This window comes from Cyprinodon variegatus, unplaced genomic scaffold (assembly GCF_000732505.1).
Source record: "Cyprinodon variegatus isolate N-32 unplaced genomic scaffold, C_variegatus-1.0 Scaffold168, whole genome shotgun sequence".
Classification (NCBI taxonomy): Eukaryota; Metazoa; Chordata; class Actinopteri; order Cyprinodontiformes; family Cyprinodontidae; genus Cyprinodon; species Cyprinodon variegatus.
The window spans coordinates 312,263-336,994 of NW_015150621.1; the positions used below are offsets into that span (position 1 = coordinate 312,263).

At 37.8% G+C, this 24,732-nt stretch overlaps 1 protein-coding gene across 1 annotated transcript in view; it reads left to right on the forward strand.

Moving 5' to 3' along the window:
- Nucleotides 1-7,517: 7,517 nt before the first annotated feature.
- LOC107086958 (leucine-, glutamate- and lysine-rich protein 1-like) overlaps nt 7,518-24,732 on the forward strand; it is a 46,755-nt gene continuing 29,540 nt past the window's right edge. Inside the window, exons 1-3 of the mRNA XM_015378265.1 lie at nt 7,518-7,645; nt 11,802-11,879; nt 15,013-15,216. Coding sequence (XP_015233751.1) covers nt 15,077-15,216 — 140 coding nt within the window. The 5' untranslated portion in view covers nt 7,518-7,645; nt 11,802-11,879; nt 15,013-15,076. The remainder of the gene's footprint in view (nt 7,646-11,801; nt 11,880-15,012; nt 15,217-24,732) is intronic.

A 24,732-nucleotide genomic window follows, 5' to 3' on the forward strand; every position in this document is an offset into this window, starting at 1 on the left:
ATTGTAATTTCCCTTAACCAGCCAGAACCATCTGTAGAGCCTCACCACCACCCACACTAGGAAATGCTCGCATTCAACATGCCTGGTCAGCTAAGCTACAAAAACAGAGAATTTGATTTATGTATACTCAAACAAAGGTCTAGTCATTTAAGGCTTCAAACCAAACACATCCCTGCTGCTCTTTGAAATACAATGATTGCTAGATAAATGATTGATAGATCATTTAATCTAATTACCCAATGAACAAAAGGTCTTCTTCATTTCTGTGTTCTGGACTGCAGGCAGCGTAAACCCCTGTTGTTGCTACAGCTGCTCCTCTTGCTAACCACTAGGCTGTGAACTGGGTGTCTGCTGTTACTGCTTTCTGTTTATTCAGGGTGGCCCTTTCCTCAACTGCCTGTAATGACTCCAGACCACTGATAAGCAATGAGCTTACACTGGCTTATCTAGTCACTTGTTGTTATTATTGCTTGCACTACCTCCTCAACACACCCCAGCACAGAGAAGATCACTGCAACAACAATTTTCATTAAAAAATGCTGCATTTCCTTGCAAACATTAAAAGATCTCAACCTCTGGAGGAAGGTTAAAGGAGCATATTTTAGAGAGCAGGGGGTCAGGAACCAAGGAGACCAGTAACAAGAGCCCACTGCCAGCGGGCATCTGCCCTCCATACCGCATTGACCACCTAGCTTAACCCAAATTCCTCTTCTTGCATTCCAACCTGAAAACTTATTCTGCCACCAATCCCCAGCAACCACAGCCTCCAGCTACCCAGACCAGTAACACTGGGCCCTGGGGCTAACACCATCTGGACCTGGTGGCGTATTCTGATTAATTTTTCCAGTTGCCTTTTTACTTTACCTCTAGAGACAGGAACTATACTGTAGGTAGAAAGGGTATCAAATTCCTGATATTCTGGCTTTTTCCTTGCTAGGGCTTTCGCCATTTCAAACCTGTTTCCTAATTTGCCCAGAGTGATTGATGGAAGAGATGGCTTGAATTTCCTCCTTATCTCTCTTCTTTTTGATCCTCATCGGCTCATTTTCAACTTATTAATGGGTTGTGTTAGTAGTTAAAGTATTATCTCAGCTTTTGAAATGTTTATTAGCTACTAATGGTTGTAAAAAAAAAAAAATAAAAAATAAAAAATAGAAATAAATCTATGGTTGCTACTGTTATGTATCATAACAAATGTCCCAAAGCAAAAAGATATCAGCAAAAAATCCTTTAAACTTCCCAACATCCAACACCAGAGTAGAAAAGCATCCAAAAACCAAAACTTGGATCCAAAAACAGAAATTCATTTGGTTTAAAAAGAATATCAGAATTAAACTAATGGAGCTATTTCAAAAACAGCGATATTTTTATTGAATACTAGGGAGGCTAAACTGCCTCTGTATATTTTGTTAAATATTTGGTCAAATATGAGTTCTAAACTCAATAAATGTAGTTGTTAAAGTGATTTAAAATATGCGCTAAAATATGCTTGATTTCATGTGTATGTTCTGCGTTATTCAGCTGTTTACTCCACTCTTGGAGTGTTCTCTCCTGAAATCCTCTCTGACCAGATTAACCTTACATGTTGAATCTTAACCTCCTCAGATGTCAGAGTATTACTAATACAAGTCATACTTGAAAAACCGGTAGTCTATGCAGCAACACCTTGTGCAATTATATTAAGGTGCTGAAGCACAAAGCAGCTATTTGTGCCATGTTGTTAATGACAAATCTACATTTAAAATATATTAAAATCATCTTCAAAGGCCCTGTCACACCTTGACAATTTAGCCAGTGTATGCCTGACAAACGAAAAATCTGGCAAAAAGACTAGCATATGTTGGATAAGTTATGGGTACGTTTTGTATAAGTTGTGAGCACACCGAAGCATGCTAAAACACGTTGGCACACACCAACATACGGCAAGTACATAGAGAAATTTTTAGCATGCTCGAAATTTCCCGACATATGCCAGCATATGCCATACGTGGGCCATAAGTTACAGGTTAGTTATTTGATCATTGACATACGTTAAGTGTAAGTTACTCATAAGTCGTGGCATCTAGCTTATCCAGAACCTATGAGTAACTTGTGCATAACTTCTAAGGAACTTATCAAGAACTTATCTCCAACGCATATCACGTATTTGATGTGTTCCATGCAAATGCTGAACATGTGTATAATGGCGTATTAGGAGCGTATTGGTATAAAATGGGGGTTCACCGGAGGAAACAGGAAATCCTCCAGACTCGATTTCCATCATAGGGTGAGTGAGAAGGTGAATGTGATGGATCCGCCCTGCGTTCACGCCCACAACCAACAAACTTCCTAGCAGACATGACGCTGAATCTCCTGCGATTGCAAACCCTTTTATTGTTTCTTTTCATTTTTTATTTTTATTTATTCTTTTTTTCTTGTGCCAGGTGGTAAACACCAGCTAGTTTAATACCACAATCAAATAAATCTTTTTATGCAGGCCGGGTGCCTCCTGGCACATTGCTGCCCCCCTCAGGACACTGGCTTGTGACGGTTCATGGGCATTACGCCGCCATGCGTTATGCACATGGGCGTAGGTTTGCATAGGGACCATAGGGACATGTCCCTACCAAAATTTTGGACGGACCCATTTGTCCCTACCAATAATTGGATGTGAACAACATGTTTATAATTTACTATACAGCAGCCGCTTATTTTCCTCTCGCAGCTTCTCTGCCTGGTAGCTGCAGCTGCCTGCTCTTTCCTGTCCCTTTCACATAGCAGCGCATCAACTGTGCTGTGCGGTTTAACTCTCTGATTATTCTGCCTTCTCTCTTTCTGATTGCGTGTTTTCTAGTCTGTATGTGAGCGCGCGCGGGTGCTTGGAGCTCGAAAAAAATAAAGATGCTAAAATAAATTAATATTGTTCTACGAAACTAGTCCAAGTTAAAAAAAATATTATCTACGCTAAAACAGGCGAAAGCTTCTGACTGGAGTTCTGTAAAGAAGCAGGAGAGAGTTTTTTGATTTGTGGAACTTGAGAAATGTAAGTTAACAACGTTAGGATTTCTTTTATTTTATATTTTAATCAGATAGCCAAAGGTTCCTTAAAGAAGATCTTTTATGAAATGAAACCAGGTGAAACAGAAACGTTTAAACGTTTCCTTTGGAGGAATTCTGGATGGAGAATATTGACAGACAAAAACTATTTTTTTTTACTTCTTAAATGCTAAATGTTTACATATTTTTTACAATCTTGGTATAATTCCTGCTCTAAGTGGGTCGCTCTGTCGGCTAAAGGCACATTTTAGTGGCCCTATACTCCAGTTTACGATTAATCAATTACTAAATTAGTTCACGATTATTTAAATAATTTGTTAATATGATTAATTGTTTCAGCCATAGATAAAATACATGAAATTAGCTACACAGAGTAACTACAGCCCAGATGTACAACTTCTAATATTAATACTTTAAATGCTCAGTGTCAGTTCCTCTTCTAGTTCCAGTGCACATGTAAATACAATACATTTATTTGCCGTCCCTTGAATGTATTATTTTGCATGATCCAGAGAGAGCATATTAGATTAAAAAAAATAAGAGTGGGTTTTACCTCTGCACAATTCTATATCATCAAAAGAAAACACAGGATAAATCCACATATTATAGACTATATTTGGTTAAACAGACACTGTCTTAGTAGCAGGTAAATTTAAATGCAATCCTTTTCAAAGTGGAAAAAGTCCTAATTCCACATTCATCAGAACCAGTGATGCTTTAAATATTGATAAACAGCATCTAGTGCATGTAGTGCTTATAAGATTTGTATTAATGTAGCAAGAAATGCTGCTGTTCTCTTTAAACAAAATGAGCCCTGAAGCTCACATTAAGCATAAAAAAGAGCATGCATATTTTTGCAAAGGACCAATGAAACTGAAGAATAGTGTCCCTACCAAAGTTGAAATCAAACCTACGCCCTTGGTTATGCATAAGTTAGGCTGTGGTTGGACTTAAATTCTGGACTCGTTATGAATACTATGTATATGCCCTTAATAACAAAAAATACATAGAAAGTTCAGCATATGCCAGCGTTTTAGAAGATCCTCGGACGTCAGGCATACGCTGTCTCGGCAAGGTGCGACGGGGCTTAAATAACTATTGTCTATGCTGGGGGGTTGAAACATCAAAATGTTTAAATAACCCCCTCAGTAGTAGAGTAAGAGCAGCTAACAATTATGTTTCAAGTTAAAAAAATGCTTAAAATATTACCTTAAATCTAAAAGATCTCCTTTATATTTAATATTTTTGTACAGACGATGCTTGACAGTTTCACAATTGTGGATGAGTCAGTTTTTGGTTCTTCTCTAAAACTGGCTCTGACGTGCATTAATGTTTTTCAAATGCTTATCTTACCAAGCTACTCTTCAAATTCTAAGTTATAGTGGTAATTCTTTAGTAGGAAATCCTTCAACCCGTGTGTTGAGAACTCACAAAATTAAAAAAATAGCCTCCTCAGTATTGTTTGTAAGGGCTCACAGGATAAAAACAACTCTGTTCCAACACATAAAGGGGATTCAATGTTAATAAGCATCTTAAAATCATCATGACATGGCAGTACAGAGATGAAGTAAAAACATTTGTTCAATGTTTTCTCCTTTCCGATGAGTAAAATTGGTCTTAAAAAACCCATGAAAGGGTTTTGTAAGCAATAATATTCGTAACCTTGCTTAATCATAGCATATAATCCAGTGTGTGTAACTTCATTGTGTTGAGTAAATTTTCATAACCTTTCACTTGTTTAGACCATGGGTGTGCAAAGCAGAAGAAAGGAAGATGTTATACACTGGCATTTGTTTTACACTTGTTTTACATAGAGAGGTTTAGATCCTTCACCAGTTTATTGCAGCTCTTTCAAAAACCAGAAAAGTTTCTTTGTTTTTAGTTGAATATCACAGTACAAGTATCAAAATAATGGTGGAAAATTACATGCATAGATTTAGCGTTTAATGTAGTGTTTATCTTTGTCTTCTTTTTAACAAAAGAACCGGGCATTTCATTAGGGAGTGTAGACTTAAAGATCTGCAGACAGATTGCATTTATTGTAACACCAGCTTTTCCCACCTTTTGACTGCATCTACATAACTGACTTCCTGGTAGATTGCGTGACACGGTTTGTGCCGCGTATTTCTAACATAAATGTAAACTCTTATGAAGGGCTGTGGGACCTGAACATCCATCTAGCAAAGGGATCAGCGCTGAGACAGAGAGGATGGAAGGGGTGCTTGCACTCTCACGCAACCCATGCAGCCATATGGACACACGTTTCTGTAGGGAGAGCATGCCTGGAGGCCATGTTCCATGACTTCTGTGTAGAGAAGGAGACACATGAGCTCAAGCTTTACACTTAATTAAATGATAAGAAGAGTTTATGTGGAGGTTTGTAAAAATAACTTCAGAAAAAGAGGGTCTCTGATTAAAAATGTGTGTTGTAAGTAAGGCCAGTTGGTTCTGAAGGCTGGGCTCTTCCTCTTAAGTGTGAATATATTTCCCAAGTAGTTACTCATTGATTTGTTTATATGTTTTATTATTGAATTAAAAACCTAAAACCACTTAATAGAAAGGCTTATGGGTGTTCTGGCTCTGTTTGCTCGTTAAATCGATTCGATCTAATGATAATTAAATAAGTTTTAAGTTCTCTCCAAGGTCTAGTTGATCAAGCATTTAATATTTTAGTCCCTAAACTGCCCCATTCATCAAACAGGCTCCAAATGTGAATGTTCTTAAATGTAATTTGAAAAAAATCTGTTCTTATTGGTTTAAAATAGTAAACATGCGGTGCAAGCTGCATTGTTTTCAATCTAACAACAAATCCATCTTGAAGGACTCTCGCTAATACGTGTCACCGAACTACCAGCAGGTCGGACCAATGACATGCCAGCAGTGTTTCTTGGGGCGGGACATGTGGGTATGACGACAGTCAAAAGGACCTTGCAAACATGGCTATGCTGGAGGACTCTGTTGATACCGAAGTTGACTTTAGCTAAAATAGCGACTTTTGCTCGTTTAAAAATAGAGCAAAAAGAAGCACTTTGTGCATTTGTAGATGGGAAAAATGTCTGTGCTTTTCTTCAGACAAGATGTGGAAAAAGTTTGATTTATCAGCTTACGAAACGTCATGATTTGCTGCTACGATTGGCTGAAAGCATATTATTGAAGACGGGTACTAACTGGCATTTAACCCAATAAGCTCGAAGTATTGTACTGAACGTCCCTCCTTTCAACGCACTGATTGATAACATAGAACTTAACTCAGTTCTACACATTTCAATCTGGCTACTCCCAGGTTATTGAAATAGAGCATTAGAGATAAATGGAGGGAGGTGATTCCCTTTGTGCTTTTTTGCTGTTGTTTTTGGAGCTTTATTAATTAGTTAAACTTCGTTGTGGAACCTCTCTTGCCTCCAGGGCTATTATTTCTTTGGATGTGGCATAAAACATTTCTTTAATAAATCAATCTTCATTTCAGTTTTTCCTCCTGAAAGTTCAACTTAAATGTAAAACTGTTTTTTGGGAACACTGTACCGTAACGTACTTTAAATTGTGAATAATTCAAGAACGATAAAGTAATTCAATGTATTTCTGCAGTAGCAGATACAGTTAAATAACTTATTGCTGAATCTTCTCTTGTTAGATAGATAGACAGACAGACAGACAGACAGACAGTTAGTTAGTTAGTTAGTTAGTTAGTTAGTTAGTTAGTTAGTTAGTTAGTTAGTTTGTTTGTTTGTTTGTTTGTTTGTTTGTTTGTTTGTTTGTTTGTTTGTTAGTTAGTTAGTTAGTTTATTAATCCCCGATAAGGGGAATTCACCTGCCCGATAGCAAAGATAGAAACATGTAGAATAGAATAAAAAACACAAAGTTAAGCGGCATTAAACTGTCTAATGGTGGTCAAGACAAAAGATCTTCTGTATCTCTCCATTCTGCTTCTCACAGAGATCAGTCTCGCACTATGGCTGCTTTCCTGAGCCATGATAGTATTTTATTATAGATATTGTATTATAAATTCCATTTCGCTATTAAGGTTGGTTCAGTGGATAATTTTGTTTTAACTACTAAACCTAACTTCCTGGTTAGTCTACATACAGTTGGACTGTAATGGCTGCTGCAGCTTCCTTGCAGTCATGTCACCTGTTGTCAAGCAACAGGAACACTTTTTTGGTAACATATAAAAAACATATAAAACAAAGTGTTAAGTGTAACAAGTCAGTCATATTTAAGCCAAGAGCACTGATATGTTTTGTATCTGCATGTGTACGTGTGTATTCTGTTTCTTTTCACCCTCATTGTGCATAATTTCGGTGAGAGAACTTTCCAAACCTTGGATTCTTTGGTTTCACGTTCATGAACAAAGAAATGTGTCACTTTGCAAGAAACGTTGCTATGGCAGCTTTCCAAACATTAACCCACCAACCTCCTTTGGCCATCCCTGTTCAACACCTGTTGTGTTTTCATGCTGCCAGTCCCTTGCTTTGGAAACACACACGCACATTTCCGGTGTGGCAAGAACAGAACACGGCTGAGGAATTTCTCTGATCCCAACACGCTGCCTAGGGGAGTTGAAAGGGCAGACTATTCACACACAATGACTTACACACTCTGCCAGACTCTGGTGAGTTATGTCTTTCATCAAATTTCTTTTAATACTTGGAAAATCTGGTGTAGCTACCAGAGTGTTTGAGACTATAAGTAAGTAAATCTACCTCGATTATGATCTTCCCTGGAGACACCTTGATAGCAGAGTCCCAGTGGAGCTTCTCGACCCCCCCCCCCCCTTCCTGGTAACGTCTGGGTGACATGTGTGTTAATAATGATAGGAGAGTTCCTGCTGTGCTCTGATTGGCAGGAATCACTGAGCTGATCCTTTCATCACTGGATGAGCACATGGCAGACGTAGGCCCAGTTTAAAGGACGGATTAGAGGCAAAAGAGGAATAGATGAAAGAAAGGATAGATGCACTGAACAAGGGAGGATGGATGAAAGAGTGCATGGTGGAATGATTGAAGGTCAAGAGAGAAAGAGCAAAGGATAGATGTGATTGATGTGAAACGGCTTGTTTTCATAAGCTGACTGCTCTCTGTGTGGGTGTGTGTTTGCGCACATGTATATGACCAAGTGTAAGTGTGTCTCCATTTGCAGTTATTTACCTATTGATCTCAGGGTGTATCTGAGGGCCTTTTCTTCACCTTATCTTTTCTGCCTGACACACACACACACACACACACAAAGGGGAACCTACTTTTTTTCTTTCCTTCATGCCTGTTTATCTCCCTTAGATTTAATCAATCAGAGCCCCTCTGAGAAAAGGAATTCTTTTTTTAGCCCCTTTTTTCTCCTGGATTCAAAGAAAATCAAATCTGTCTTCGTTCTCTTCATCTATCATACTGTAAACATGAAAAAACTCAAAGAAACTATATTTTGGGGAGAAGTTTTGTTTGTTTTCCTTCATATCTTTTTTTTTGTACTTTTTTTAAACCACGTCCTAAAATAGAATGTGCGACCCGCTGCAGGTTTTAACAACACTGTCATCTGAGTTTTTCCCCCTTCAGAATCAGCGGAAGCACGTCCGCGTCTGTTTTACTTTTACTGTGCATTTTTGACTGATTGACACATCTATTTACACTAAAAACAAGTATGTTGCCAAGACTACACCAAGATGAATAATGATTCATGTTTGACTCTTTTCAGCGTCCATCATCAACAACAGCTGGAGATAGTCTGTAAAGCCAGCTGAATGCTGCGGGTGTGCATTCTGTTGGCGCTCTGTAACTCTAAAGTTATGTGTTGTCAAGCTGTAAGAACTCATCCCGAACCTGTTGGAGTTAACACATAATGTTTTCACTCCTGGACAAACATTTGGAAGCTGCTGATTTTTATATTTACTGATCCCAAATCATTTATGAGGTCTAAAATTTTATTCTCTTCGGTTTTAATGTGTTAGTGTGCACACTATACCAACTGCATACCAGAAGTAGTTCTACTGTCTTTTCCCAATGTTTGCCCCTGGCTGTACATTAAAAACCTTAGTGGTGCTCTTGTCCTCCAAAGAGAGCATGCGATTAGAAATTAGAGTGGTTATAAATTTTGAAATCTCTGAAAATCATCAAAGTCAATAATTAAAAAAAAACTTTGATTAGGTATTGGCTATGTGTATAACCAGATTAAAACTCATAAGGAGGGTAATGATAGACAAAGTTCCAGTTTTTTTTAACCGTCCCTGCTTTTAACAACACAGATTTGTATGTTTTCAGAACCTATTAATTATAAAAGATCATATTTAGCCTTTCTTTTTTGCTTCAATTAGTGGTAAACATAGAAAATACAGATAAACTTTTCTTTCTTCCAATTACATTTTATCATCTAGCATTTCAAAAAGTGGCTGGTATAGAAGTGATTTGAAATTTGTTTGGGTTTTGATAATTACTCAGACTTAGAGAAACTTTATCGTCATCTTTTTTACAGAGTATATAAAATTAAATTTCGATGCAGGCAGCTTTTTAACAGCGAATGAGCAGCTTACAAAAGTGAAATGAACATTTCAATTTATAAAGTGCGGCAGTGATCAGAATGTAAACAGTGTAGGAGAAAAGGAAAACCAGTTTATGGCCATGGTGCAAAAGGCATTGGAAAGGTTCAGTGCAATGCAAAATAAATATGTTGCAAAATGCATTAGAACATTGAGTTTTGTTCTATTTAGAGGGATTAAGAAAAAATCAGCCAGAGTGATAGTGCAAATATGATATTTTACAGTTACTTAAGGATCAGCTTGTATGGACGATAGACAGATATTCGGATTGTTGCACATCAGTGAATCTCTTTGAATTGTTAATGTTTTAGGGATGTAACTATACATTGATCCACATGGAATAAATGATTAACAATCCAATTACGTTGATGCAAAATGGAGAGATCGATCCACATTATCTCCTGTAAGGTACACCTTCAATTGTTATCCGTTATATTAGAAGTATGTTCTTTTTTATTTTAATTCCTGATGCCTTTAAGAACTTAAAAGTAAAACGGTCAAACATTATCTGTTTTTTATGGGTTGATATCAGTGTGTTTGATGGGCAGATATTAATGCATCATATCAATCGCAGACCTGTCATCCTATCCTTATCCTAAGAAACCGATATAACAACATACCAAGATAAAACTTTTGATTTACATCCATACAATATTGTAGTTTAGGACTTTTTTTTAATCAAACTGTGCAGTTATATAGCAGAAATATAGGAATTACATTGAAATGCACTATAGAAGCTCCCATTCAGAATAACCTGTCCGATAGAAGGGTTCTGGACCATTCACTGCAAAAACAATCTAAAAAAATTAAAAAACATTTCTTAAAATAAGTGTTTTTACCCTTAACTTGAGTAGGTAAACGAGATTGTCAGCCAGAGGAATACGTATTTTTAAGATAAGAAGTGCACTTCACATAAAAGGGCAAACCAATACAAATGGGTCACTTTAACCAAAATGTTGGCTAATTAGTGTAATGACACTGAAAGCCAGAGCCAGGGATTGAACCAACAACTCTTGGGTTAGAGGACAAATGCTTTCATCCGACACCATTAACATTTCTAGAAATTTAATATTAGAGGATATTAATCATACAACTAAGGTTGACACGAAGATTAGCATGCTGTGTTTGAACGCATCACTGTAATTGATCTCTAGGGCTATAAATTATTCACTGTTATTGACTGAAACCAATCAGTCATTTACCATTTTTATTGGTTGTCAGGTTAATCAATTGCAGTGAGTGCTAAATTAAAGGGCTATTTCTCAGTTTTTTAAAGATCTGTAAATAAACCTTTACCTTTTTTGTGAAAAAGGGTAATTTTTGTTTCCTCAAAATCATTGTTAAAATCTCCTTTCATGAGCTGGATATTATTAGACTTCTAGTACAGATATAGAAAATCATAAGCTGTTCTGGCAGTTAAACTGAATCCTCTTCAGTGCACCAAAAAGACCGAACACAGTTGTCAGAATAATCTGAGAGATTGGAAGTGAAAACAGACTGTCTGCCTGTGAGATTAGGCATGCTGGCCCTCTCATTCTGTATCCTCATCGCGTGCGGCTGCAAGGTCACAGGGCTAGACAGCCAGTAACAAACACACGCACACACAGACATTAACTGATCATGCCGCCAGAGAGGGAATTAGGTTGAGAAGCTGACAGGGTTAGTAGGGTTAGGGTAAAGAGTGTGTGTGTTTATGGGGGGGTGGGGGACATATGTGGCACTGTTTGTGTGTGTGCACATACTGTGGCACGCTGATTTGAACTAAGAAATGATTTTCTGTGCCCCTTCTGAAGATAGTAACTGGAAGACAAATCAGTTATTTTCATATAAAAATATTAAAACATTTAAGTTTTAATGGTAAAAAAAGGAGAAATTACCTAAAGTGTCAAAACAAGAACAGAGAGAAAATGTTCTTTCTAGCAACTGTTAATAGTTTTTAAGCGTAAAGAGTTCAGATATACAGGAAGATATCTTGAACTTCTGCTGATCCCTATGGGAGGATACATGGTTAAGGCAGGCTTCTTCCACATGAGGATTCAAGCGTGGGAGTTATCAGGAGACTAGTAGATGGAAGCTGTATCAGGCTTAATGACACTTGAGATTGTGAAAACAAGCTCAGGAGGTACATTTGTGTCCTTCTGGCTTAATGTTAGATGCATTACCAAGTCGGAGTCTGTCACTGTGGCTTGGTAATGCAGGTGAGAACTAATCAACCATGTTATTTTTTGCACTGTGTCTCCAGAGAACTGAAGAGACAGAGGGAGGTCCAGCTGTCTCAACAGGAAGACACTGAGAAGAAACATGGCCGGAAACTGCTCAGGTTTACTGACCTTTCTCTCTTTTTATTTTTTATTTTATTTATGTGTTTATTTGAACAGGGACAGTGCACATTAATAAACATTTCTGTAAATGAGCCAGTGTTAGCTAAGTAGCTAATTTTCAACTGTAGTCCCTGGGCAAGGTTTAAAATGCCAACATAATAAAAACAACAACATTAAAAATTAGTGCAAACAATAAAATACATAGTTAGTGTTTTGTTTCCCACACACCAGGAAACAAGTTCCCTCACAGTCTCCCACACAATCCTTGTCATTCTCCAAACAGTCGTTATCTTCCTGTGCTGCGACATGCTTCTGTATCTCCTGCCTCCCTATTGATGTCTGTACGCTAGCACCTCCTAAATTAGTCAAGGAGATCTTAGGTTCTGCTAAGTGCCGGTGACGCTTCAGAGTCTCATGTGAGGCTGGTGCAACAGATGGAAGCACTTCTTGGGTGCCATGGAGTCGTGTTTCTCACATACTCTCATCATTGCCCAGAAGCTTGTACATAGCTGTAGATACACTTTGATTAGAGAAACATCGCAGTGATTCTCAGGCAGCCACATGTGTGTCATGCACACCCAATCCACATGTGTGCGCCCACAGACAGATATATATATGAGCCCAGGGGCCTCTCATCTTTTCCATGAAGGCGTTAGATGTATGCTGGGCGTGTATTTTTTCACACACTATTTGCTGGCATTCCCTTTCTAGACCACTGGCAGCTTGGTGAGTTCAATTACACTGTCAATTTATTTCCCATCCCACACAGCAGTCTGATGTAACCCCCTGGCTTCTATACAGCTCCACATATAATAGCAATGGGGGTGGATGCCATTTCAGAAAGCAGGAGACTTTTAGGATGTGAAAATAACAGTTGCTCAATTTGCTAAGACTGGTGACCATAGGTGTCTGAACACAGAATATAACCAGTCAAGCTTCCAAATCTATTCATTTTTATTCTGCAATTCGTCAAAATGAAAGTATTCAAATATGTATCACTGTTTGCAGAGAGAGATTATGAAAAAAATGCCTTTACACATTCCTCAAACACGAATCCTTTGCTAATTAGTCATCTACATAATATGAATATGACATCATTACTACATGGGCAACAGCAACAACAACAAACAATGAAATTAAACTCAGTTTAAAACTTTTTAACTTTGTTATACTGCCAGGGATAATTCAAATGATCAAAAGTTTTGAGACTGACACAATGTTCTGAACAAACTCGCCGCTTCATAGTTACATTTTCTGTCTGAAGGGGTCTTAGTCTGAGGATATACCACTTCTCTCCAGTTCCCTGCACTCCAATCTTGCGGTTCTTGCAGAATGTCAGCCTGTCCTTGATGTTTTTATTGCAGAGAAGAGGCCTCTTTGATCCCCTTCTTGACATTAATCTAAACGTCTTCACTTTACTCTTTCTGTAGAAACACCCACATCTAACTGCTACCAATCTTGAGCAAACTGCACTGGTTTAACCCCAGCTCTGTGCTGATATGTCTCCTGGGGACATGTTTAGCTTTCTTGGACATGTGGAAATTTTCCCCACAGCAGTTGAACTTCTCATTCTCAAGTCATGCAAGATTTAACAAACAGTTCACTGATTTAGGAAGTTATATTCCTGTCTGTGGAGCCCTCTTTATGCAAAGTTATGACAGCAAGTGTAGCTTGGAGGAGCCACGGGTACCTAAAATAAAATAAGTTCTTGCATTACTCATTTTAAAAGATACCATTCTTCACAGCACAGGAATTCAAACATAGACTCTTCTATCAGCATCCTCTGCAGATCTGCTGAAACAAAGACTGCTGCAAAAATTGTTAACACAGCTACGGTATATAATAACCACATACAGACTTATTCAATTAGTTGGAAAAGGAAATGTTGGAAAAGCTCAGTTTAATAATCTAGTTACAACAAAATAAATATATATTAGCCACATAGACTTATTTTTCCAGGCCTTTGCTGAGCTTATTGACATTTTTCCTAATTTTAATAAAAAACATAAAATTTAAGAGTGGATTATTAAATCAAATCAGAAAACTAAATACAATTTAAAACCAATTTGGGCTCAAGTAAAAGCATATTTAATATCTTCTTTAAGGTTATTTTTTGATGCCACTTTAATCTGATAAACCTTAATTTAAACAGATTTCCTGGTTATCCAATATGACTGTAGGTCACAGAAGGATCCTGGAATATGAAAATTAGCACCATTGAAAGTTTTATTAAAGTCAGGAATTTCCTCCAGTTCACTTCACTTAAAATTAGGGAATTCTCTTGTTCTAAAGCAGTCTAGTGTTTCTGAAACATTTTAACTAACAAGGTTACTTTAGTACTAACTTCCTGGAAAAATATAGCACAGATTACTATGTTGTTTTATAGATGATTAGGGCCCTAACGCTGACATGAGGCTGGCAAATTTATGCTGAAGTGGATGTTTGGCTGTAAAAAAGAAATAAAGTTAAAGAAATGTTGTAATGTAATGACCCTCAGGAGAACACATAGCGAGCAGAATGCAGCTCATGACGGACTGGCAACACGAGGATTTTAACAAAGTCTGGAAGAACCTGGTTAGTAAATAGACAAACAAGGGAGAGATTCATGGTAGAATAATTATTACTATCAAATTTACAAACCTAGAAACAGGAGTCATGACATAAACGAGTCATTCATTTAATGCAGGTTAGCTGCATTAAATGAATGGCACTAGATAATAAAAACTGAATTGAAACTGTACAAAATATAATTAAATATTTCAACAAATGTTTACAGTTGAGCCATTTGTAGAAATAGAAGTTAAAATTTTACTCTGAAACAAAAATGTCAGTATCCTACTTTATGACTACGAGTTGACCCAGTTTTTCTGTGATTATAGTTTTAAGAAATGAAATCTGGTTTTAGAAACAGGATGGTTTTACCCTGACGTCACAAAGCTGGCTTTAATCAGTTACCTGATGACCTGTCGGTGCAGATTTAAGGTGCACCTGCAGGTGTGCATGCATGGGTGGTTGTTCAGAACACGCATCAACACGTCCCATTTAAATACAGATGAAAAGGGCACTTCCTCACAGAATATTGTGATACAGACATGTTTGTGCAACCCTCGGCCTTTGTGTCTTTATCAACAGATTAACAGTGGAACTGGGGGAAAAAAATGAGAAGTGGTTGTTATGTCAACAAAGGTGTGATGCCATGGAGCAGCAGCTGTTGTCATGGGAGCACAGAGAGGAACAACTAAACCAGAAGTGGCGTGCGGCTGTGGAGGAAGTGACACAATTGAGGAAAGCCCTGGAGAAGAGTCAGCTGGAAAAGAGGGAGCTGATCAAAGAAAGGTCCTTGATTCTTCTTCTTCTGCTCTAATGTTTTTGTTCTTGGTGCTCCAAACCATCACATCCCATTCTGTTTGAATCTGTGCACTTCTTGTTTCCATTTCATCCTGAACGTAGGCATGTATTGTTATGCAACTTAACCTCCTTTTCAGCCGTTTATGCCAACACTGACTTTTTATATGGATATAAGGAACTAATCGTTCATCTGTAAACCTGTCACAGTCTTTCCATTTTACGACTTCCAAGTTATTTTTACTAGTTTTGCAAACAGCTCTGCTTCGGAAAAAAGAAAAAAAAAATTGTGCTGGGTTTTTCTCAATAGTCTGAAGATTTGGAAGCAGCCAAAGTCAGGAAATAGGTCAGTAAATATTTACAACTTGAATCGGACCGAGGACATATTTGGGTTCGAGACGACGGAGCTCAGTGAAAATAGGAAGCTTTGTTTTACTGTGTGTGTAGATGTTGGAGCAAAGAGTTGTACCCAGATATTAACATGTGGCTAACTCCAATTTCAAAGAACACGCTGTTCAATAACCTCATAATTATAGTGCATTATCCGTTTCAGATGTTTATCTTTAATTACACTGACTGAATGTTCCTGAGAAATATTGTAGAAACATTTCAACACAGTTTGTTTTTTATTATTATCATTACCTGTAGGGGGAATCCATTTTATGTTTTTTTTAATTACTAAATACAACTTCAGATATAGCTTTAATCTGATAAATTACTTTCATTTAACCAGATTTCCTGGTTCCCAAATATGACTGTAGGTCACTGAAGGAAACTGGAATATGAGAGCCTCTAATGAGCAGTTTCCCTTCTGGGTTATTAAGGCAAATTAGCACAATTGAAAGTTTTACTGAGGTCTTGATTTTACTCCAATTCAGTCTTTAAAATTTGGGAATTCCTTTGGTTTAAAACAGCCTAGTGTTGCTTAAACTTCCTAACTAACAAGGTGACTATAATATAGATGACCATGTTTTATTTATGATTAGGGCCCTAACGCTGACAGGAGGTTGGTGAAATTACGCTGACGTGAATGTTTGGTTGTTTGCTCATATTTTAAAGCAGTTATTAGGGATATCCATCTGTCAGCTTTATCTGCTGCATCTTGAAAGGTTCACGAAAGGAGCCTATGCCCAGCTGTCAGTGGAAGAAAGGTTTGGAAGGTCAATTCATCAGTTCAATGTATGGCAAAAAAAAAAACAGATTACATCACATCAAAAATTCACATGATCCTTTTTTGCAATAATTTCTTTAAATTTAATGCTAGCAAAAATAACTTCCTTACATGAATTGGAGTTCTTCATATCACCAAAAAAGACCACGTTAGTGAATCGGGTGCGGTCTGAAAGCCTTGTGAAATTTGTCAGTTTGATGCAGTTTTCTGCTGCTGCATCAGATAGAGAACAATTTGTCTGTTTTTCATAAAAGACCAAAGACAACATATCCCCCAGGAAAAAAACACTGAAACTTATAAAGCACTGAACTTCTGTCAGTGATTAAAACCACAGAGGAGATGCTGTGAGATGTGTTAGTGAGATAGCTTGTCCACATACGGCCATCAACTTCAAACCTCAAAACCAGAGGTGTCAAGTAACAAAGTACAAATACTGCGGTAATACTTAATGCAATATTTTCACCTACTTAAGTAGAAATTTTGGTTATCTATACTTCACTGGAGTAAAGTATAGATAGCCAAAAAAGTGTTTATTTTTTAGACAACTTTTTACTTCTACTCTTTGCATTGTTTTGGAATTATCTACTTTCTTCTCCTTACATTTTAAAAAGAGACTCATTAGTTTTGTTTCATTTAAGCTCATTTTCATTATGGTCTGTTAGTATCTAAAAAAAATAAAAACCAGCAAAATAATCAGTTTCATCCAGACAATTAATCTTTTTTTTTTTTTTTGGTTGGCCTCTGCACCAACTTGTTGTTCATCACATACCAAAATAAATAGTTCTTCAAGATAATGTAAAGTTAAATTTGACACTGTTACCAGTAGTCGTAAAACAAAGAAACTTAATTATAAGGAAGTAATCATCCAGAATTGTAGAAAAATGTTCCTGTCTGTCCTTAACATTTCTTTTTGCATTACTTTTACTGTTATACTTTAAGTAGTTTTAAAAATTTTACTTTTACACTTTTACTTAGGTCAAAATCTTAAATTGATACTCTAACTTCTGCAAACGTATTTTTAAACAGTAGGATTTATACTTCTGCTTGAGTAATAAATCTTAATACTATTGATAACTCTGCTCAAAACTCTTTTTAATCCCCCAACCCCACCCCCTTCCAAACACACACACACTGTATTTTTCTTTCTTACTCCAAACTGTCAATAAAGGCCTTTCAGTGGCACAAATATTTTTAGAAAACAAGCAGTTTTCAAACCTCTATGTAAAAATAAAATGAAAGCAATTTTCACGTTAGTAGGACTGCTAAAGAAAATCCTGACAACAGCTGGATCATTCTGTCTCTTTTCTGTTTTGGAAACCAGGAAGAGCAAAACAAGCTGTCATTTTTTTCGTTTTTAATTAGCTGAGCAAATCACAGCCACATGTTTTACTGAGGCTTTTTCTCACAGAGCATCAGGAGCGAAGTTCAGCGCAGGGAAGGATATCAATACACTGAAAACACCTTAATCGGCCTCCAAGTCAGGTACTGGGGTTTGGACATTCAGCACATGGGTACCGAATGAAATCATCCTTTGACTTCACTCTCTTAGATTACGAGTTTCACCCAATGTTCCTCATTAAATCACATAAATAATCACAATAAATAATTTTACTTCCAATATATATAAGTGTGGGGTTTTACAGAACATCCCCTGGCATTTTTAGCATGCCTGCAGTACTCAAACAATTTAGAAAGGATCCTGAAATTCCGACTCTAGATTCAGACTTTTTCTATAAATCCATTGGAAAAACATCAGAATGCTATAAATATTTTTAGGCTTGTGGGAAAAATGTTTTTATGTCTTTTATGGCTTGGAAGCCTTTTTTGAATTGGATTACAAAGCTCTCATTCGATGAGAGATGGTTCATAGAACAACTGTGACAGTGGGACTTTAAATGGAGTATAAATCATTGATAGGTCAAACAGAAATCCTGTAAAAGTATATCTACACATAAATATTTCCTTCAGTTCCCCTTTCAGCAGTTTTCTTTCTTTTGACGAAAACTGAGGTTGACTCAATTGAGTTCACATCAGAAAGAAGTTCGTGCACAAGAGGATTTCTTTTTTCCTACCCAGGATCACAACCTATTTAAAAAGTTTATATAACTTCATCTGTTTGCACACTTCAAGTTTATTACTACTAATCCTCAAAACATGAATTGGTGTTGGTAGACAGCAGTAAGATAGGGTTCCTCCATATTTCAACACATTGTCACAACCATGAAGTTTTAAATGTTAAATATCCACATGTTTATACTTCCAATGATTAGTAACCTATCTGACAAACATTTTTGATTCCCTGAAAACATTCATATGCTGTGTAGATAAATGTAGATTCCTCAAGATGGAGCTTTCCCGTAACTATGTTTCTGAGGGCTCCAGTAAATAGTATTTTAAATCATCACAGATGAGCTTCGGTACACAGTCATTGGTCTTATGGTCTGTGTTAGAAGAGTTATATCATGTTCCCCATGATAGATTCTTTCTGGGAGAACAGATACTATATTATATATAAAGTCATGTGGACAGTTTATTTTCGGCCTCGGGAAATGTTTGCACAACATCTGAGATCAGCGTTACAGTAGAGCTGGAGCGTATAGATAGGTCATGGTTCAAGATGTACCTCAGTTTTAAGTCACAGTTGGTATGTGTTTGCCACATCAGTAAAAAAAAAATGCTAATTCTAGGCCAAATGTGGTGTTTCTTTATATTTACACAAAAAAAAACTGTTAATGGGGCACTGGGGTAGGAGGATCTCCTCAAGAAGGCCTGATTTGTGTTTGACAAATTTATCTAGAAAATATTTAAAAGATTTTACAAGGTAAAGTATGCTGTGTTTGGTGCCATATTTAATTTTGTTTTAAAAGTACTACGTAATAGGCAATGAAAAGTCAGACTAGAGGTTGAAAATAAGGCCTAATGATGAGGAAAGAAAATAAATATGCTAATGCTTTCTCATACATTCTATGAATTAATAGTTGATGTTTCAATTCTGCTAAAAGCAATATGAAACCTGAAGGCTGTAGATTATAATTACCAAGGTAGGTACTTATTCTCCATGTCTAACCTAGTAAACTAGCCCCACCCACCAGCAGCCAAAATCGTTTTTGCCTGCAAATGGTCTAGCCTCGGTCAGTGCACCAGGTCCTAGAACTGAATTTAATTTTTTGGATGCAAAGCGGGTGGAGTTTTGAGGGCGTGGCAACAAAGCTGCAAGAAGCTGGAGAAAGCACAAGGAAGATGGCAACAACTATTGAACAGTTCTTGTTTGACTCAGCTTTGGAATCAGTTTTGGAAAGATTAGACTTGGGGTTTTCGTTGAAACGTGAGCGACGAAAACATTCATTCATTACGTTCTCTTTTCTGTTGCTGTTGTTCAATAAAAGTACATTTTAAGATAATTTGAGGTGATAATATTATACTTTAAAATGTCACCATATGGTACATTTACCGATTTAATGTGTAATAAAAAAAAAAAAAAAATTCTGATTTTAAAAGGACCACGGAAACCAGCGGACCACCGAGGCTAACGGCAGCCAGAATTAACCGCAGCCCATCTGCAGCAGCCCTCTCTTGGCATAGCCTTGTGTGAAGTACCGCTGGCTCTGATGGCGATTTTTTTTTTTGTTTTATTTGGCAAAATGTTCATCTGATTTGTGTTTATCTGACCGTGTCAATTATTATTTCCCCACTAAATGAAAAAAGTAATAATGTATTATCATCTATAGACTATTAATAACTGGAGGTGAATTGCAGCTCTAGAGGAGCTGGGCATGTGGTGATGTCACGAACACGCTTCTGTTCCAGTTGACCCATATTTATTCTGCGTGCTCCCATTCTCACCAAGTCCATACTTTCCTGTGTTCTTCTCAAGAACATACTTGGCGAGGACACAAGTCTGTACTGGCGTTCTAGTGAATTGAGAAACGGCCACGGCCTTTGTTTACACTCCCCCACCAGCTTTCCTTTGCGTTTACTACGTCATAGTCAGTTGCCCTCATTGGTCAGAGCGTTGCCCATTAGGCACAGACAGCGGTTTGAAAAACAACGGGTTGTTCTCATCAACAATCTTCTGATGTCTCATTCATCGGGGCCAGACTAAATTACACATTTAATCTCACATTTAGTCTGGTTTATCAGCCTACTCCATGTCATCTTTGACAGCTTTTTCCACATTAGTTTGGAATTTATTGCTTTTGTAGTTTAATGTTCCCATTTTTTGCTCTGGATGGAAGTACTGATCACCTGTGACATAGGCAGTCTTTGTCTAACTGGATGGCCCTGTTACCGTAGTCAGGGTTCCTCAAGTCCAGTCCACAGGGTTCAGTGTCCTACCCCTTTTAAGATGTGTCCCTGAATGTGACCCATGAATCAAGTAATCAGGTCATTAGTGGGGCTCTGGAGAGCTTGACTGCATACTGAGGAGGTAATTCAGCCATCTGATTATGTTGAGGAAACAGAGACACAGGACAGCGGAAATGAGAAACCCTCCTATATATCATGTCTGAAACATTACAGTTTTGTACCAATATTGTTACCTCCCCTTAATGAAAGAAAGAAAAGAGAGAATTTCTAGGGCCATTGTTTGCAATGAATAAAAATGTAAATTAACTATAAGTTTTCTCTGTGTGTGCACCACATATTAAATCATGAACCTCCAATGTCTAATTACATAAAACACCCAACATACCTTAAATAAAAACAGTACGCTAAAACAGCACATTAATGGATATTTTTCTTATATCAAAATATTTTTAAAAAGATCTTAAATGTTTCCATTGAATTAAAGTAAAAATAAATGAATATTGCAGTTTTATATGATGAAATGAACCAGTGGAAATCTGAGCTCTGGATAAAGTTTTCTCCAGTATGTCCTGTGAATATTGCCTCATCCTATCTCTACCATCATTAACACTTTGACATTTTCCTCGTAGGGTTTTCCTGATTAAATCAAGACAGAAAAAGCTTATAAATTAGAAAGCTTTTTCTCTCTTGATTTAAATTCGGAAACATTTTGACATAGTTGACCGAAGTTTTTAAACCAGACTAATGAAGACAACGTTTAAAGATGTTAGTAAGGCCTCTACAGTGTTCACCCCCAGCCAGATGCATGATGGAAAGACATAAGGGTCTACTATTGTAGAGCTATAATTAATCTTATCTAACAGGGTTCATTATATTGTATCAACTAGGGACGTTCTAATAAAGATCCATATTTCTCTAATTCATCTTAAAGTATTTGCTTTTGCCAAATCGTTGATTGTTCAATTTTCCACAAATATTGCAAACAAATTGCCGCTGGTAAAAATAGCCTTTTAGTTACAGTAGAGATACCAGTTTTTCCCTCCATCTGTCGGTCTATGTGCAGCTACATCTTAATGAGAAAGCTGTTGATGAGAATCAGTTGTGAAGTGACTGTAAAAAGACAACCTTAGAAACCAACAGGTCACCCTTCCCCCCAGGCCGCTGAAAGATTGAGAGATGATAAGATAGAAAACCTGATGAGGGACATGAAACAAAGCCATGATGGACAGTTGGTTGATAAGATGGAGCAGGAAAAGAGAGAGGAGAGAAAGGATAAGGAAGGTGAGCCTTGAATGGTTTGAGAGGTTGCATCATCAGCTCTTGCATGAAACGCACGCAACGCCGAAGCAGCACACGTTCGACACGCACACTAGCGAGCCGACTCAGCATGCCCTGGATTCAGCGAATGTGACAGAGTTAAAAACAGAAGGACAGGGTGAGTGAGGGCAAGCGCTTGGAGAGAAGGAAAACCCAATGAAAGTGGCAATAAGTAGAAAGAGTAAAAGATTTAAAAGTCAAGAGAGGTCAGAAGTTTCTTTGCCTACTCATCCATCTTTTAAATGTGAGAGGACTTGTTTCAAGTGGTTTCAGGCAGCCTCGTTTTCGTGACTGAAATGATGTCTCTCAGAAGCTCTCCAGCCCGTCCACCGTTCCGCAGAGACGTGGTTTAAAGCCTCGGGCACAAGATAACGCCTTCATCTATGTTTACTTCACACTTTCTCTGCTATTCGCGTTCTTTCCTGTTTGCTCTTGTGGAAAGTATTATATCATCCTTGTCTGGATCGTGACTTTTATTATGGCTTTCAATCCTTTTATTTTTTACACATCATAAATTGCCATTGCTATGAAATCAGGTCCAAACATTTCTCTCTGCTTTGAAATCCATGGTTAATGCACGAAAAATGTTTCACTATGGAATCAAAATCAGCTTTGAGAGTTATGTCCCTAAGAATAGAGCCAGGAGGACGTGTCATGTATGCAGACTCCCGTTAACTCCTCATCTTTAATGTGGATCCACACACAGCAAAAAGCTATTTAAAACTCCCCTTGAACTACGCTGTCTTTTGTCTGCTTGTGCACACATAGATGCTATCAGCGCACAAAGCAGAAAGAGGGAATGTGCCTTTTTGAAGAGGCAGCAGCCACTAACACACATGCTTCCTGCCTGCATACACCCACCCAAGTCCTTAAAAGCAGCCTGGCGTGTGAGCAAATGAAAGAGTGTTCCCAGATTTTCCCATCATTCCTCCCTATAATCCCCCCAGACCTCCTTCTGAGGGCTAAAGTTGCACGCTCATACACCCTGGGGTGGGTGGGGGTGTCGCACATGCATGCACACACAGACGTACACACACGTGGGCTCAAAGTCGATCCTAAAGCTGCTGGTACACTTATCTTTCCTGAGATCTCCAGTGTTTGATAATCAGAGGAGAGTTGTATCTGACAGGACACGTACACACTCAAGCCCTCCAACCCACCCACATGCAGACACATAGAGATATTGTATGCATCAGCAGTTTGATACATATTAAAAAGGCTTCAGCTTCATAAATCTGTCAAATCCTCACATCCTGGGGTCTCTTTGCAAGAAAGGACTTAACTACGAAATCCTTGATGGCTCTGTGCTTTGAACACACACACACACATACGCAATGTATTATCTCAAAGCAGTGTAAGCTTCAGAGTAACCGTGCCAAACATATCTAAAATAACAATTTACACTCTGGTGGATGTCTTACAGTGATGGCTCCTCCTCTTACTTCTCTTGTCTTCGATTAATGAGGCCAGGGCAGCATTTGAAAGGGAGTCAGGCCTTGGCATCAAACTTGGTAGTCTTTGGGGGCGTTCATGCAGAACTCTCTGGCTTCATCTATTTTTGCGCCTCTTTCTGTGTGTGGATGTGCGCACGCGCACAGTCAGTAGGCTGATGTGATTAGCCAGAGCTAGTGGAGTGAATAATATTATGTCTGCCCAGACCAAGATGAGGTGGAAGGCAGCTTTTTATTATGTTTTAGGTAATATATAGCTTTATCAGATATAAGCACACCATGAGGTGTGCACACCTGCACACACAAATACATCTCTTCAGACAAAGTTCATCCCCCTTAGAAATATTCCAACAAAAAGCACTGCCAAACAGTTACATTGTTTTTTTCCTGTTACCTTGAACTTTTCCACATTTCATCACATTACAACAAAATTTAAATACATTTCAGTTGGCAGTGTGTATTTGTGGACAAGTAGAATGCTTTTTAAAGATTTTGACCAAATATAAATTCAGCTTCTTATGCCCTAGTTCGATCGAAATGATCCAATTGTAGCTCTTTTTGTATGTTTTGTGTTGTTGTCCTGCTGAAGGATGTGTCCCGGTCACAAGTCTCCCACATTGTATTTGCCCAGCTTCCAATCCCTGCTAAGGAAACGCAAAACCAAAGAATGACACAGCTGCAGATATTTTTCGTGTTTAACTGAGGGTTTGTCCAGAGTGGAGTGCTGTACAAAGCATGGTGCGTGTCAGCCAAAAGGTAAGTGGTTGGGCACAGATTTAATTTTGGGGTAACAGACAAAAGGGGGTTACTGATGTGTCCCATAAAATCTCTATAATAAATCGTAAAATTGTTGACTGTAATGTGGCTTATAATGCATATAAATACATTTGTAGTGTAAAGTGCAAATCCCCCTCCAACCCTGTTAAAAATAAACTCGCTGAGACAGAAAGCAAGTATGTCCTTAATGTAGTGATTTTTGTAACTAGTGCAGATAGGATTTGGCAGCTCGTTTGAAAAGTCCTTTCCACCCAAACATACTGTGTAAACATTTCCTAAAAGCAGCCAGCTCCTTGGCTTGTCCTTTGAGATTCATTCTCCTTCACATTTCATCAGCCAAACCAGCTGCTGAAATGACATATATTTGTACAGAAGATCAACATCTCAATAAAGTTTATTCTCTCCGGCTATCCTCAGATCATGTCCCACAATGCTCTCTTTCTGTCTCGCCTTTCTTTTCTTTTTTTATTCATATTCTTACTGTGA